The sequence below is a fragment of the Silene latifolia genome, chromosome X (assembly GCF_048544455.1).
Source record: "Silene latifolia isolate original U9 population chromosome X, ASM4854445v1, whole genome shotgun sequence".
Taxonomy (NCBI): Eukaryota; Viridiplantae; Streptophyta; class Magnoliopsida; order Caryophyllales; family Caryophyllaceae; genus Silene; species Silene latifolia.
In genome coordinates, this window is record NC_133537.1 from 23,737,155 (window position 1) to 23,755,172 (window position 18,018).

General features: G+C 35.2%; 2 protein-coding genes across 2 annotated transcripts; one reads left to right on the top strand and one right to left on the bottom strand.

The window, feature by feature from the left end:
* The first annotated feature begins 945 nt into the window (after positions 1–945).
* LOC141621293 (putative anion transporter 4, chloroplastic) lies at positions 946–5,324 on the top strand. Its single transcript, XM_074437912.1, has 6 exons — positions 946–999; positions 1,151–1,200; positions 1,321–1,420; positions 1,524–1,663; positions 4,317–4,535; positions 4,715–5,324. The coding sequence occupies exons 4-6, from the start codon at positions 1,581–1,583 to the stop codon at positions 4,935–4,937; spliced, it is 525 nt and encodes a 174-aa protein (XP_074294013.1). The 5' UTR covers positions 946–999; positions 1,151–1,200; positions 1,321–1,420; positions 1,524–1,580; the 3' UTR covers positions 4,938–5,324.
* Positions 5,325–10,766: 5,442 nt separating this feature from the next.
* Positions 10,767–12,110, bottom strand: LOC141617040 (uncharacterized). The gene has a single exon (XM_074434210.1). It carries the CDS (start codon positions 12,108–12,110, stop codon positions 10,767–10,769), a length of 1,344 nt encoding a protein of 447 aa, XP_074290311.1.
* Between the last annotated feature and the right edge of the window lie 5,908 nt (positions 12,111–18,018).

Genomic DNA, 18,018 nt, shown 5'->3' on the forward strand with positions numbered 1-18,018 from the left:
ATTTATCTGTTTAGTATTTAAATTTCAATGTATATTTAGTTATTTTCTCAAATTTCAATGTTTACAACTTCAACCGCTTGTTTTATAAATTATTTAAAATTTCGTCTTGTTAAATTTCGTGTTGTTATATAAAATTTTTGGATTTATTATTAAAACTTCAATGTGTATAACTTCACCGATATAATGTATAACTTCAATCAACATTATGTATAACTTCACTGACATTATGTATAACTTTAATTTACATTATGTACAACTTCAATGATATTGTGTGCAACTTCACCGATATTATGTATAATTTCAATCAACATTATGTATAACTTCACTGATATTAAGTATAACTTCACTGGCATTATGTATAACTCCACTGACATTATGTATAACTTTATTGACATTATGTATAACTTTAACTTACATTATGTACAACAATGACATTGTGTTAGTTTCAAATCTTAATTACATTTGGACAAAAATTATACAAAAAAGGACTAAAATTATAATATTATGGACTAAAGTTATCTTACACCTTATCTAAAAAGTGTGAGCACTAAGTTACTATTCACTATGAATAGTAACTTCTATAATGAATAGTGTCACGGAATTGGGTTGGGCTGTTTTGTGCGGGTGATTTGGGCTTTGCTTAGTCGATTTACATATCATTCCTTGCTTATTCAGTTACTTTGGGCTTGAGGATTTGTGTAGGCCTTAATTACCAAAACTGATCAAAATCTTCAGCATGTTTCATTCATAATTAGCTTTCTTCGTCTCCTTCTCACCCACTCATTCTCCCTTTTTCCCTCTACATCACTCATTTCATCTTTATCAATAATCCCCTTTAACTCTATCAATTCATCCATCTTTATCGATCCCCTTTATTTATTAATTTATTTATTTCGATCCATTTTATTTTATCAATCACCTATGCCTCAAATTTTCTTCAGGTATACTCCTTTCTCACATCAATCATCAATGAATATGGTTACTCAACCTCCCTTAGATGTATGCTTTTCTCATCATTTCCTTAGTTTTCCATTTGATTTTTGACATTTTTAATTCATTGATTCATTCGTGGACGCGTGTGAATAAATGTCGAATTCAACTAATTTCACATTGCCTTTGTTTGAGATTTGTTTTCGTTTTTGGTGTGTAGGAAACAACATCGCAGTTCGGCGCGAGATCATCATCGCACTTCAGCTACAGGTTTTATTCCCATCACACTCTCATAGTTATTTCTTGTTTTGGGTTGAATTTAGTGTTCATTTAGTGTGTGTTGTGGATAGTTTCTCAAAGATACTGTTTGTGATTTTTGAAAAAAAATAGGAAATAGTGTGTCATGTGGCTTGCAGAAAGTCTCCTCTGATATGTGTGCATGGATCAAATATGGTCACTATTAAAGATTTAAAGGCTCTCCATATACAAGGTCAGTTTATTGGGCTTTGTTTCTTTCAGTCTTCACCTTTTTTTTTTAAATTGTGGAGTTTAAATTGTGCATTTTGGTTGATTTTCTAGCATTTTTTTTATAGGGAAAGGAGATTAGTTTTAGTGTTGTGTCTGTTAAGCATAGGTTAGAGCACCTAATAATGCTCCGAAGATCACTTAGTGCGAAGAGAGACGGGATATCATTATCGGGCTTAGAAGAGCTCTTGGTGCTGCGATTTGCCAGGTACTGATTTAACTACTCTTAGTTCATGTGTTTTTAGATCTGGGCCCTCTTTGTTTTTGTGGTTTTACCCTTTCATTGTTGACATTCTATGGATCAAATTATGTTGGTTTTGGCATTTAAAATGGGTGTGGAGGTAAAGTTTGACTTAATAATTTCTTGTATCGGTTAGTCTCAAAGGGCTCTCTCCTCCATCTCGTATGAATACTCTCATCTTGGAATTGACACATTTATTCTCTTTAGGTTTTAGTCACATGCAGTATGTTTCATTTCTATATATACAATTATTTTTGTTAGGTTAAAGTTTGAAACTATGAAACCAAATTAGGATAAAGTTAATGAGATTGAACTGACCTCATTGATGTCTGACTAACTAGTTTTTTTTAAACTGAATCTAAAAAACATCTAGATTAGGTGTAGGGGAGGAGAATGGGAAAGACTAGGAGGAGGGGGATGAGGATACGGATGAGGTTTGGGAGGAGGGGAAGTTGGGGTGGTGGAGAAGATGAGGTGGAGAGGAAGGGGAGGCACTACCAGAAAAGACGTTAATACTTGACACTAATGGCTCGGTCTTGAGTTAAATTTACCATCCTTCACATACTGGGCGCATGTATCTGTGGAGAACATCAAAAGAATTTCAGAATAATGCCCACGACTATCTCAAGTCTGAATCTTCAATTTACCCTTAGAGCCTAAGCAAATGTTATCTTGTGAAAGCAAAACATGTTTACAATTGCATGTATTTCATTTGATTATTGTGCATTTGTCATTGAGTTGTACGTAGTATGCGATAGTGGAACAACATACCCGTCATCGTAGTATGACTGAAAGGGCAATCTTTGCTACACGAGTCAAGCCTGTTTGTTTACTTAATCGCGTTGTAAAAGTTGCGTAAAAAAATAAAAATAAAAAAATAAGGCAGAAGATAGGAGCTGAGAGGATGAACAAAACATCTTCTGGTCTGATTTGATTACTTCATCTAATCATCCTGTTATCTTTTATTTTTATCTATTTCCTGAATTTTAGTTTTTAAAATGAGGTATAGTCTTAACTCTCAAGCTTTGTGAAGGATTGCTGAAGAAATCATGGTTTATGATATTTGCTAACCTGGGTATTGGTAATTTGTTCAATTTGATTTTAGATAATGTTGGTATTTAAGTATCTCACGATGTTTCCAAGGGATGTAATGTGAATTTTGGGTTTTATTAAGGATTTTTAGTGGTTAATTGATGAAGTTGGATAGATAACTTGGTAGACTTATTGTAAAGTTTTTAAAAGTTGTGAAGCTATTTGACGTTTTTTCATTTTTGAATGTGTGAAAATTTGTGGGCATAGATGAGAAATTATGGTTGATTAATTTGAACGACTTTATACAATCTTATTTGTAAAGGTTTGAGAATTGAGGGTTGTGTCATTGTTTTGCCTGGGCAACTTGATGAATCCTTTTTGGCTTGTTGTATATTGTAAAACCAACTTATATTGAATTGGTAGATTGTGGTATGTGGGGCAGAACAAAATGCTTAGTCAAAAGAAAGTTAATTTAATTTTCGCGGCTGAGGGTGAAATGGTTAAATTATTTTTGTTGGAGGGGCTGTTATGGGTCTTCTTAGCTATTGATAATGCTCAATTATATTTAAGATTGCTTCACGTCTGTTTCAGGACATAATCAATATGGCTTTCATTTCATGATTTTGGGGTCTTGATTTCTAAACTTCCTAGCTGGTCGATAACATGAGATTTGGGAATACTATATATCATTGTGATGTACCTGAATGTTGATATCGCGTGTTTTAAATTCCAGCATTTGAGTTGGCATGTGCCTTCTGTCTAATACTTGCCATATCCTTGGTGGCATATGCTCAATACCTGACTACCAAAAAAGAAACACTGTTTTTGTTCATTATGGTATTATACCAAATCGTTATCGACCAGCTATGAAGTTTAGAAATCAAGGCTCTATTGACTTTCAAAATCTAATAGCTAAGCATGCTGAGCTGATGACCATCATAAATGATCCGCTCATGAATCATATGTTCTACAAGGAGGCAATCTACAAAAGAAACTAACAGCGGGGGGAACAGATGTATTTTCTTGCATTTAAAGTGTTAAGAGATTACTTTTGATGATCTTGTACCGTAAACAAACTGAGCGAGTCACAGAAAAACTACTATGATAACAAAGAATCTTTGATAGTACTTCAACATAAGAAGAGCATAGAGTTTAGTAAATCATTTTGCTTCATTCCATCATACATTAATGTCGAAGACTATTGAATTTTTTGTACCATGGGATATGAAAGTAAGATTTGGACATCTCGGTAAACGTAAGATTGGACAACTGGTAAGTTATGTAGAAAAGTAAAGCCTTCAAAAAGACAAGTCAATTATAGAGTTGCTACTCTAAACTAAACATGGGTTTGTATTGTTGTTTCCATATTTTTTTTAAAAAAAAAAAAAAAAGTTTCTCCGTGGCCAAACGTGGGATTCCAACGTTTGGACCACGGCCAACGTTGGTTTCCCACGTTTGGACCACGACCAACGTTGGTTTCCCACGTTTGGACCATGGCAAACGTTGGTTCTCAACGTTTGGTGCATGGTCGATTGTTGAATCTCAACATTTAGAACTTTAGCTATGATGACAATCGTCTTTCCTGTAGGGCTACCTTGTGTCCCCTATTGGCTATTGCTGGTGGAGCTCTTGTTGATTGCTATGGCGGGAAGACCGTGATGGGATGGGGTGTTGTTTTATGGTCACTTGCTACCTTTCTTACTCCGTGGGCAGCAGAGAAGTCACTCCGGGCTCTGCTTTTCATCCGAGCTATGTTTAGTGTCGTAGAAGGTGTTGTTCTTCCTTCCATGAACAATATGATATCGAGGTACTAATGTATACCATGTTGAATAAAAACCATGTTATATTCTTCAAAGCATAACGTTGAGTCGACAAGAGTGAAAAACGTATTGGCATAGTGTCTTTATTGGATGCTTCACTACTGTTTTTATATAGTGATGATGAAACAGATTTCTGAGTTTCAGTTTTTGAAATTATCTGTCCTAGATGGTTTCCACAGGTAGAACGAGCAAGAGCTGTTGGCCTAGCGACGGCTGGATTTCAGCTTGGAAGTGTTATTGTTCTTGTACTGTCTCAAATTCTTATGTCTAAAGCTGGTGTGTTCGGTCCATTTGTGATATTTGGATTATCTGGATTTCTACGGGTTTTTGGTATGGTTGTCTACTACATCCAGTATTCCGGAAAGAAGCCATCAGATATCTGCATATGAACTGAAGTACATACTTGCACATCGGCAAAAGATTCCTGAACCCAATGCCACCTGGAAGACATCAAAGGCTATGTCAATCCTTCCTTTCAAACGACTGTTGTTTAAGCTTCCTACATGGTCGCTTATGGTAGCACATGCAATGTACAGCTCATGTTGGTTAATGATGTTAATCTAATTTGCTAGACTTTATGTTCTGATCAGCAGTGCTGATATTACTACATTAGAGGACAACAAAAACATTATTTTGTTTTTGGTTAACACTAAAACTAACTTTTTTATGTGTAGGGGTTCTTTGTTATACTTTCATGCATGCCCTTGTATTTTAACAGTGTAAGAGCAATTCACACTGTTGTTTATCATATAATAATGTAGTCATTTTTCTCAAAAGTGTATGCCTTATTGAATAATAGATTAAACGGGGCATATTTACGCGATGAAATCAGTGAAATTCAAATTTGCGTTTGAATTGAAGTGATGAATTTGCAATGAAAAGAGAAAATAGAGTACGGTTCAACAAATTCACATCTCCTCAAAGGAGTTCAGCTGGCTTGTAGCTTATGTAATATTTTATTTCCTTAGATGTAGTTAGACTAAAGTTTGTCATTATTACTATCTAGATATACCGTGCGCGCGATTTCCATAACAACTAATCGGGTACGACATGAGAGAAAATGGAGAGAGAAAGAGGAGGACAAGAGAGAGGGATAGGTATGAGGAAGGAGGAGTCCTAAGGGATAAGAGAAAAATGGTTAGTAGTACGAGGAGAAAAGAGAGTACAAGTAGTAGTAATAGGAAGAGAAATGGTTATAATGAATTTTTTTAAAAATTATAAGAAAACCCCACTTAAAAAGTAAAATTTATTATATGTATCGAATTTCGTTTTCATTAGTGTATCAATTAATAGAGGCAATCGTAATCACGATGTCATTTTCTTCAAACAAGCATAGAGAGAATAGACATAGGAGGAGGGGCAGGGAAACATGAAAATAGTAGGCGGAGGAGTAAAGGAGAGGGACAAGAAGGATGAGAAGAGGGAGAAGGATGGGGTTTAAAAGGCAACAAAGAGTGGGAAATAAGAGAATGATGGGAAGGGGGGAAGAGAAGGAGGAAAAGCTACGGGGAGTAGGACAAATAGTAGGGGGATAAAAGGAGGAGGAGAATACGAATGGTGGGAAGGGCAAAGGGATGAAGGTCCAAAAAGAGAACAAGGGGAAATAATAGTAGGCGGGGTGAGGGAAATGGAAGAATGTGAACGATAATAGGAAAGAAAAAGAGGAAGGGTGGAGGGGGAGAAGGGGAACATATGGAGGAGTAGTACGAGGAAAAATTAGAGGATTAATAATATGAGAGCAAGTGGAGGAGGGGAAATTGAAGGTATAAGGGAGGAGGAAGGGGAAAGGGATGGGGGTCGAGAAAGAGAGTACGTAAGGGGAAAGAAGAGGGGGTAGAGAAAGGTAAATGAAAGGATGCGAACAATAAGAGGAAAGAGAAAGAGGAAGGAAGAGGGAGGAGGAAGGGGAGATATAGAGGAGTATTACTAAGAAAAATGAGAAGAGTAATATGGGAGCAAGTGGAGGAGGGGAAATGAATGATAGATAAGAGGAGGATATGAGAAATATAAGGTATAGGGGAGGAGGATGGGGAAGGGGAAAAGGAAGAAAGAGGACCATGAGGTTGAAGAGGAGGTGGTGGTTTAGGATGCAGCGGCGTTGGAGAGAAAAGAGAGAGAGAAAGAAGAGGACGATGTAGAGGGTGAGTAAGGTGGGGAAAAAGGAGTAAGAATGGCTAAGGGGAGAAGAGCGATTAGTATAAGGAGGAAGAGGAATAGGAGTACGTTATTTCATAGGCTACAACATCATGATAATGTCTTATGTATTCCATTTAATTGTGTTCTTTGGCAATTAACCATCTAAGCAAGAGACGTGACCATATTTGGATATTTATGCTATCAACAAAGTTAAATACGAATTATTTATGAATGGTTACAATTTTGTTTACAATCGATTCAACCATCAAAATAATAAAACAAGAGTTTTATTGTAATTGACCTCAACATGTACAAACAACCGAACCAAATAAAGATACGCTAACATATACATGAAACGTCAACGATCAAAATATCTTGAAGGACCGCGCGCTTTTGCGCGCGGTGCAACCAACTAGTACAGAAAAGGACTAAAGTTATACTATTATGGACTAAAGGTACACAATTTTGGACTAAAGTTATACAAAAAAGGACTAAAGTTATACTATTATAGACTAAATTTATACTATTATAGACTAAAGTTATACTATTATAGACTAAAGTTACACGATTATGGACTAAAGTTATACAAAAAAGGACTAAAGTTATACTATTATGGACTAAAGTTACACAATTTTCGACTAAAGTTATACAAAAAATGACTAAAGTTATACTATTATAGACTAAAGTTATACAGAAAAGGATTAAAGTTATATTATAGGTAATTTACAGAACAAGTTTATATAAATTGTCATATTGTAATTGTAGTTTTTTTTTCTGTAACTTTAATACAAAATTATGTAACTTTAGTAAAAAATTGTGCAACTTTAACCGTAAATAGTACAATTTTAGTCCATAATAGTATAACTTCAATCATTTTTTGTATAACTTTAGTCCAAATTTGTGTAACTTTAGTCAAAAATTGTATAACTTTAGTCCATAATAGTATAACTTCAGTCATTTTTTGTACAACTTTAGTACAAATTTGTATAACTTTAGTCCAAAATTGTATAACTTCAGTCATTTTTTGTATAACTTTTAGTCCAAAATTGTATAACTTTAGGAATATAAATTCAGATTTGACACCAATACAATAAGAAGATGAGATTAAAGTTACTTTAGTCATATAGTCCAAGTGTATGTAACTTTAATGTTTGAAGTGTATAACTTTAGTCGTAACTATTGTAACTTTAGTAGCAGATAGTATAACTTTAGTTGTATTCACATATAGTTTTGAAAATTCAAAATAAAAAAAAGTTAACAAATGTAAATTGTAAACAAAAATTATAAAGTAGAAAAAACCGTAAATCTCATCAATACTAAATCTAAAATAAAAAAAAACCGAACAATTTACTATTAAATAACAAAAACCCGTTAATCTAACAAAAAAACCCCGTAAATCTAAGAAAAAAACAAAAAACAAAAAAACAACAAATAACAATAACAAAAACAAAAAAAACAAATAACAAAATCATGATTCGTAAAAAAAAAGGTTTAACTTTAGTGCATAATGATATAACTTTTGTTCTAAATAGTGCAACTTTAATGTTTAAAGGGTATAACTTTAGTCAAAAAGAAACAAAAATAAAAAACAAAACCAAACAAAACAAACTTGAATGGTTATGTAACTTCAATTTATATAATGTATAACTTTAGAGGTTAATTGTGTAACTTTAATGTTAAAAGGGTATAACTTTAGTCGTAAATATGCACCCTCAGTCATAAATAGTGTAAATTTAATACTTCCTCCATTTCCATAAGATCTACCCATTTTCCATATTGGGCCAACCCACTATGATCTATCCATTTGCTTTATTTCTATTTTTGGGTATAACAAATGATCAAACAATCCTTATTAACAATGCATATTTACAAAAAAGGTCATCACTTAACCCATCTAATTTCCACCTAATCTCTATTAACTTATCTAATTACTCCCTCCCTTTTTTTCATTTCCCACGGAATATTGATATACCCCCCCTTAACACATTCAAATTTCCAACTTCCATCTCCCTCTCATAAATCCTCTCTAGAATATTCCCAAAAAAACTCTAAATCTACTCCTCTCAACCTCCCATTTTCATTTCGCCGTTTCTCATTCCTCTTCCTCTCTACCTCTCTCTAGATCTCGTCCTCTCCATCTCTCTGTAGATCTCCTCCTTCTTCATATCTCTTCCAAATTAATCTATGTCCGACACATTACCTGCTTATATGTCTTCAAAAAATCACAAGAAAGTTCCCAAATCTCAGACTTCCTACCATGAATCTCTAAATCACTGTTTATATTTACCAGGAATTGGTCATGTTGCCCCTGATACATACTCGGGTTATGGTTCCCTACTTAATTCTGATGTTGAAGATGACACAGAGGTTACATCTGCATATAACGCGAATGAAAATACTTTTGTTCCTGATTCATTGATTGAGGAAGTCCCATATTTTGATGAGAAACCGGGTAAGATTGTTGATGATGGTACTGCATGTGTTGATCGAAACTCGCTTTTCCTGGAAATGGAAAGATCTGGTTCTTATTCACCTTCATCATTGACATTCCATAAGTTCTGCGATAAGCTTTTACAGAAGAAGCGTAAAAAGGATGAAACTGCAGGTAAATCTTTGCTTTTGACGGTTAATTTTTTTTTTTTATATTTGCAGCTAAATCATGGTGTTTAATGCTTTTTTTTTGTTTATCTTTGCAGCTATGGCTTATATTAATCGAAACAATGTGAATGAGAAGAAGGAAGTTTCTGGGGGAAGTTTAAATTCCGTTGATTTGTCGCCAAAATCAAAGAAATTCAAGATATTTTTTGACAAGTACTTAGAAAAGGGGAAAAAATGCTAACAAAGGGAGGTTCATTTCTACTACTTCTACTTTTATTCTTTATTTAATTGTTTTTTTAGTTGTTCTGTTTTCTTTGTTGATGAGATCTGTTTTATTTAGGGTGTTCATTTACCCTCTGTTGTTTGGGGTGTTTTGATGGGTTAGTTTTGCTGGTTAGTTCTGATGGGTTAGTTTTGATGATTTCTTTGGATGGTTTGTTCTGATGTTTGTTCTGAGGTGTTGGTAATTGGACTGTTTTCGTGGCTTAGCTGTTTTGTTTAGGTCTTGGATACCTTCTGTGGGTGTTTAGGGTGTTCTGATGGGTTTGTTTTGATGATTTGTTTGGAAGATTTGTTCTGATGTTTGTTTTGAGGTGTTGGTAATGTTTTCGTGGCTTAGCTGTTTTGTTTAGGTCTTGGATACCTTCTGTGGGTGTTTAGGGTGTTCTGATGGGTTTGTTTTGATGATTTGTTTGGATGATTTGTTCTGATGTTTGTTCTGAGGTGTTGGTAATTGGACTGTTTTCGTGGCTTAGCTGTTTTGTTTAGGTCTTGGATACCTTCTGTGGGTGTTGGTTATTGCTGTTGGTAACATTACTTCCTCCATTTCCATATGATGTACCCATACCTCAGTGAAGGTCATTACTAGACTGAGAGGTAAATGTTTGTTACTCCTTCACTCATCATATGACCCTAAAGTAAGGGCTCCATGTTTGTTGCTACTAATGTCACCATTAGATGTAGCCATGTTGAGTTACCCTTATTATTAGGTTGACCCATATTTGCTGCCACCAAGAGGCAATACATGTTGAGTTACTCTGTTTATTTTAATTCTTGAGGTTCCATGTTTTGTTTCTTCTTGATGAGGCACTTATGTGTGGTCAGTTACTCAATGACGAAAATGTGCTTGCTGAGAGTAACAAGGAATTAATCACTGAACTTAAAATGTCATTAACTTGCCATTACAAACTGATTGCTTACATAGTTCATATGTCACCAAAATGGAGTCTTACAAAGTTCAGTAACATTAATTAAAAACATGTAGACTCTGATGTTTGATTGATAAACTGTCATGCCTAAAACAGTTTTGATGACAGTTTCTCATTCAAACAACAACCAACCATGGTTGTTCAAAAGGGGACTTGGATGCCTAGATCTAATATTAATTAAAAACATGTATATTCTGATGTTTGATTGATAAACTGTCATGCCTAAAACAGTTTTGATGACAGTTTCTCATTCAAACAACAACCAACCAAGGTTGTTCAAAAGGGGACTTGGATGCCTAGATCTAACATTAATTGATCTAAATCACTCATCAGTCCACAAGTTATTAAAAACTGAATGCATTCCTTCACCAAATCTTCATTAACTGTTAAGTCTCTTGGTAGTGTTCCTTGCCTTCTTTGTGCAGCCTTTGCAAGATGTGGTAGTGGGTAGTTATTGTGGCCTCTCTTTTGCATAATTTCCACCATACAAGCTTGTAAACTTAGAAAAACATTGTCTAGTGTTTCAGCTGTCTCTGCTTCATATGCTTCGGTTACATTTTGCACCAACTGTTCAACTGTCTTTGCTGGGTTTTCATCTTGAATAGACTGAATTGATCTAAAGAAACCTAGATCTAAAATGTTCAAGTCAGGTGAGTTTGCTGGTTGTTGTGTTAACTTGATGTTAAATCCATCTGAATTGGCTGCCTCCATGAAATCTTTGTCTTTACCACTTATATGAGGCTTAGCATTATCCTGTTGAATAGTTATATTTTTTGATGCAGATGCTGGCCATTTTTCTTTAATGGCTGGTATCACTAAGTTGATCAATGCTTCTTTTGTGACTGCCTTTGTGATAGATTCAACTGGTTTTGTGACTATTGTACCAGCTTCTCTATTCTTACTTTTTCTTTTTGCTGGTTCTTGGTAAGTAAATGGCCATATACCAACCTTTCCATCAAACAAAACTTCTCCATTTTCTTTGTATGTTGGCCTTGAAACTGCTGCTAAGAACATGATTTTTGTTATGTATCTCTTACTTTTACAACTTCTATAAGGAAGAGCTTCATTGCTGCCAATGTAGTATCTACACTTTGGATTGGTCATATAAAACCATTTTTCATCAATGTGAATGATTAAACCCATATCCTTGAACATTACACACCTCAATAGCCTATCAAAGACTAATTTCCCCATTACAAAATGTAACCTTCGGTGTTTGTGGTCTTCACTTAAAGCTGGATGTATTGAACTTGAGTGAGACTTAATAAGTCCTTGTTTTACCCATCTATGGCAGGTAGATGGTGCATGCCTTATAGCCTTGCTCAACCTTTTCAGTGTTGTTCTCTTTGACACATCAAGTGCCATTATGGCCTCTAATGGACAAGGTATCCTTTCTTTCCCCTTCTTTCCCTTGATCTTACTCCTCACATTAATATGAACTTCATGGACCCTCTGTTGTTTTGCTGCTGTCCATATACTGAAAATGGATTTCCTTGTGACATTGAACATGCTTGCCACTTCATTTATCTTCCCATGTGCAGGTTTCCCGTTTTTGCAGCTCTCAAACAGCAAGCATACCACCCTATGCCTCTCATCATCTGTTAGATGAGGTTTTTTCATGATGAAAATAGCTGAATCTGTAATTTTAGTGAAAAAGTAATTGTAATTATTGAAAGTTGAAGTGTAATTTTTTGTTGTTTTAGTTGGAAATGTAAGCTGAACTAATCAGGACATTTGTTGCAGTTTATGTACTCTAATGTCTTTGACTTGATGTTTTTTGGTGGGAGATTTAAAATTTCATGAAAATATCTTTTCCCACCCAATTTCCCTCCAACTTGTTTTCCCCCTCTTTTTTCATCAAAAACCAGGTAACATTGAAATTGGTGGGAAGATTAAGCTTGACCCCACTCCTTAACACAGCCACTTAATTTTCTAATTAAACACAAATAATGCAACTAATTGTCTTTCCTTGGTTGTTGAGCCAAAAGCAAATGGGTAGATCATATAAAAATGGAGGAAGTAAATGTTAACAAAAATTTCAAAAATATCAAATTAGAAATTAAAATCAACAAAGATAAATAAATAGAAAATACAATACAATAACAAATAACAATACAAAACAAATAACAATAACAACCAAATAACAAAAAAAACGGCCCAAAAAATAATTAAATAACAACACTAACACCCAATAAAAAAAACCAAATCTGAAAGAAAAAAAAAACCAACGCAGCAGCTACACAAATAAAACCACCCAAAAAATCTGAAAAAGATAGAAGAAGGGGAGGGAGACATGACAACACCAACACCCATTCACCCTAAAACGGCCGCCACCCTCACCACCATTAACACCTTAACGTTTCAAAGAAAAAAAAACCACAAAACGGACACGGCCCAAATCTGTGAAGAAAAAAGAGAAAAAAAATTTGAATGGAGGAGAAGAAAGAGGTCGCGGCAGTGAGGCATGAAGAAGGGAGGAGGTGGCGGCATAAAGGGGTTTGTGGTGACTGTGGCAGTGGCGTAAAGGGGTTTGTCGAGGCTGTTGTTGCTGCTGTCGGCAGTGACCGAGTATCGAGGAGGGAGGCGTTTGTGGTGACTGTGGTAGTGGCGGCAGCAGGTCGGTGGGGGTGCTTTTGTGGTTGTGGGGAGGCCGGCGAAAGGAGCAGGGGAGGCGGCGTGCGTGGTGGTGAATGGTGGTGTGGTGGTGAAGGTGGTTTGGGCTTGTGGTGGCTGTCGGGCTTGTGGTGGAGGGGTTGTTTTGGTTTTTTTTTTTTTTTAGTTTGGTTTTTTTTTATTTCAGTTTGGTTTTTTTTTTTATTATTCTAGAGAGGGTGGGAGGAAAATGAGAGAGAAAGAGTGAATGAGAGAAGTGAGAGAGGATGAGTGAATGGGGAAGTGGGTAGGGAGATTAGAATGGGGAAAGAGTTATACAGATTAGAAGGAGTTATACAGGATTAGGGAGGGAGATTTATGACCCTTCATTGAGATGTAATCTCATCCCTCCATTCCCTTTATCCAAGAGCCCTTATAAGGACTTAGGGACTCAATATAGATGAAGGACATACTAGAACCATTCTCTCTCTCTCTCTCTCTCTCTCTCTCTCTCTCTCTATATATATATATATATATATATATATATATATATATATATATATATATATATATATATATATATATATAGAATTAGGATCACATGAGTCCACCTTCAATTTTTGAGTCCGTGAGTCTCACTTTCAGCCGTCAGATTATAGCCACGGATGGCTGAGATCTGCGCGCTATAGGAAGGGTAGGATTGTCTTTTCACAGCTTATTATATATACTCCCTCCTCCTGTCTTTTTCTCATTCAATTTCTTTTTCCCTCTTTCTTCTCTCTCTCTAAAAATCACCGCCTCGATTTGTTCTTGACTCTTCGTCGTCGATTTTACAATCAATTGCTTCAATTTTACAATCAATCGCTTGAATTCTTGACTCTTCAACATCGTTTGGATTTTGCAATCAATCTAATCGGTTTTATTTTTCTCCGTCTACCGTCATCGCAATGTCGGGTATTTCTTCATGTATGATTACTTTAATTTTTGTATTTTTTTGAGTTTTAATTAATCGTTGTTTAATTGTAACTGCATTCTCCGTTTTAATTTATGTTTCAATCATCTCGTCTTACCTGATTTAGTGTTTTTTTTGTTTGAATATGTGAATTTCAGTCATGTTTCCTTACTTTTATCAGCTTGATCATCTCATGTATATATTGCTCATCACTATTACAATTATCGCTTTATTTCGTCTTCTCTTTTTGCGTACTGTTTTGCATTCAATTGTCAATGATTGTTTTGTTTTTTGCATGCTTTTATTCAGATTTACATGTTAACAATTTCTCCGCCTAACCTTATTGTTGTGGTTTGACCTAATTTTGTTTACCTACTTCATTTAGTTTAGTATCACAACATACCTTCATTAGTATCACTCGTACTGTTCACAGTATCCTAGTTTAAATTATAGTGATGTTATACTATATGTTTACCTATTTAGCGTATCACAATTTCTTTTTGACAATATCACATATCCTTCACAATAGTATCATACACTAGAATATCTAACAATATATGCTTGTGTACATTTATATCTAACAATACATGTTTTATGTACATCAGTATCATCAGTATCATCCGGTATGCTTAATAGTATCATATGTTATCCTTAATAATATCACAGGCTGATTTATTCTAATTAACTTTTTTCTACTAGAATTTGTTCCATCACCCTGTTTTGAAGAGACTTCTTCTGCTTCTATTATCCCTGCTTCTACTCCACAATGCATACAAGTGATGATGTGCATGGTGGAAATCACCTTTCTTTGATTGTCACCCCTGGAGGTTCTGAGGAGTGGATACGGAATGTTGCCACTCAATTTACACCTAGAATAGGACAAAATTTTGCTACCTTAGATGAGTGTATCGAATTTTATGAAACTTATGCGGACGCTTGCGGATTTGAACCAAGAAAGTCTTCAACTAAAAGATTTCGTGGTAGTGGTGATATAAAGACAAAACTGATTGTCTGTAATAGAGAAGGGTTTAGGGGTACTCAGCCGAAAGTGTTACCATCTAATGGTGAAGAGGAGAAAAGGATCAAACCATATGATCCTAAGAAGACCAAGATTACTAGGATTGGTTGTAAGGCCAAGATTTTATTCAGATTTGTCCTCAAAGAAATTGACCAAGTTAAAGTCCCACTTTTTGTTGTTGATGGGTTTCATCTTTCGCCCATAATCACCTTCTTTGTCCACTAAAGTATAAAGAATTTCAGAACAAATCTAGACATCTTAATTTACATCAGAAACAAACAATCATTGACAATTGCAAGGTGAATATCGGCCCAACGACTACTTTCAGGTCTTATAAGGAGTATGTTGATGGTTATCAAAATGTGGGAGCTTGTTTGACTGACTTTAAAAATTTTGGTAGGGAAGTCAAATGTTTTATCGGGCAGCGGGATGCTCAAATGTTCATAAATCAGCTTGAAGTGCTTTTGAAACTAGGCTTGGGGTTTTATTTTGCATAGGAGGTTGATGCAAATAAGTGTTTGGTTCGTGTTATTTGGGCTGACGCAGAGGCACGTCGAAACTACTCACTATATGGTGAGGTGATGACATTTGACCCAACCTATTCAACCAATAGGTATGACATGAAATTCTGTCCTTTTACTGGTGTTGATCACCACAAGAAGTCGGTCACCTTGTCGCTTCACTTTGGGTGGAGAACGACCGGCATTTCATTGGGTTTTTTGAAATTCTTAGAATGTATGGGTGGAAAGGAACTCAATTGTTTATTTACCGACCAATGCCCTAAGAATGAAAATTGCAATGCCTCTTTGTTTTTAAGACTGCGCCCACCGTTATTGCATGTGGCACATCATGCAGAAATTACATGAAAAGGTAGGCGATGAGGTGACCAAAGAGAGATTTTGTAAGCCGTATGAATTCTATTTGCTGGGATTCGACCTAGAGCCTATTGATTTTGAAGAGAAATGGTCCGCATTGATCGAGGAGTTTCATCCGGAAGATAATGGATGGTTGACATATATGTTTAACAAGAGGCAACGTTGGATTCCGGCTTATTATCGTGACATTCCTCTTGGTTGTCTTCTCAGAACAACCCAACGTTGAGAGAGAGCATGAACAGCTTCTTCAAGCGGTTCGAGAATCCTCGCGGCACACTTGTGGAATTTTGGTTGCGCTTCCAAAGTGCTATGGATCAGCAAAGATACACCCAAAAGTCCCTTGATAGAGACAGTGATCTCTCTCTACCTGTAACCAAAACCATGCTTCATCTTGAGATTCATGCATCCTTTGTGTATACACACGCACTCTTTTATGAATTCCAAAAGCAGTGTGTCTCTTCTTTGAATTCATGTAGTTTTGGAGATTCTTCAAGGGATTCCACTACAAGGTTTCTTGATGTTGAAGATGCAATATTGCGTACTACGTATACTGTAGCATTTAATCCCACAACTTTTGATGCAAAATGTTCATGTAAGATGTTTGAGAGGAAGGGATACATCTGCAAACACATTATTTGGATTTTATCAGGTAAAGGGGTTAGGAAGATACCTGAACAGTACCTTTTGAGTAGGTGGACAAAGAACACCAAGAAGATGCCTCTTTATGATGTGCACGGGCAGTTGATCGATGATTTTGATTCCTCAGATGTGAGTAAGCTGCAGATTTCAAATGTTTGGTCAGAGTTCTACTCAACACTGTCTCTCGATAAAATCTCTCGCTGAAAATCACGTGAATCGAACCGATCGATTTATCAAGGCATTTAGACAGAAATTCAAGCCCGGCCCTGAAACAATGACCAAACAACAAGAGTTAGAGATGCTTCTTGGGGTTAAGTGTTCAGATGAGGTTCAGATATTACCACCAGTTAAATGCAAAAACAAGGGTAGTGGCAAGAGGTTGACCTCTAAGAAACAAATGTCCATTGAAAAGGCACAAAAGCCGAAAAGGTTTTGCAATAATTGTAAACAAATGGCACATTATGATAAACGAATCGCCCTAATCCATTTTTGAGACATCTCGAGCACTCGGGTGATGATAATGAATCGATGTAAGTGATTTTGCTAACTAAATTCATTATTTCATTATGATTGATTTTTAATTTGTGTGTTTTTTGAGAAACAATATCACATGCACCTCTAAATAATATCATCTTTGTATATGAAATAGTTTCACAAATATAAACTATTTATTATCATCCAATTTTGTCTTGTTGTGAAAGAATATCACCTGTACCTCTAAATAATATCATTACTCATTGTATACAATATCACAATTACTTACATGTACAACATATTCTGATCTATTTCTTGTGTTCTTTGTTTTGCTTTTTGCGAGACTTCTTCACTTGCGGATGTTGATTGAGAGCTTGAGTACGTCTTTCTTTGAAGTCTATATTACTCGCGTAGACAATTTTTTCTTGTTACCCAATACATTATCAAAGTAGGAACATTATCAGAGATACAAGCAATTGATTGTAAACAATATCACGGTTACTAAACAACAATATCACTATTTCTTATAAATAATATCGAGATACAAGATACTTTTATGAAAGAAAATCCAATTGATTGTGTTTGACCACCAATAGCGCAAACAACTTAAAAAATAAGTATCACCTAATTAATATCAACCTGTCTCTATAACAATATCAAATCTCATAACAAAAAATATGACACATTTTTGTTATATTGGGATTTAATTTCACTCTCGAATTTTCAAAATTCTGTTACACAATATCACCTTACTCACACGACAATATCGGACTCTAAACCAAAAATATCAACGAAAAAAGGATACTTAAATCCCTATTAATTTGTATAGTATGTTGAGAAACAATATCACACCAACTGAAGAAAAATATCACATCACACTTGAGACAATATCACACATTTTTTGCGATATTGGGATTTAATTTCTCTCTAGAATTTTAAAAAATCATTACCCAATATCACCTTACTTACACAACAATA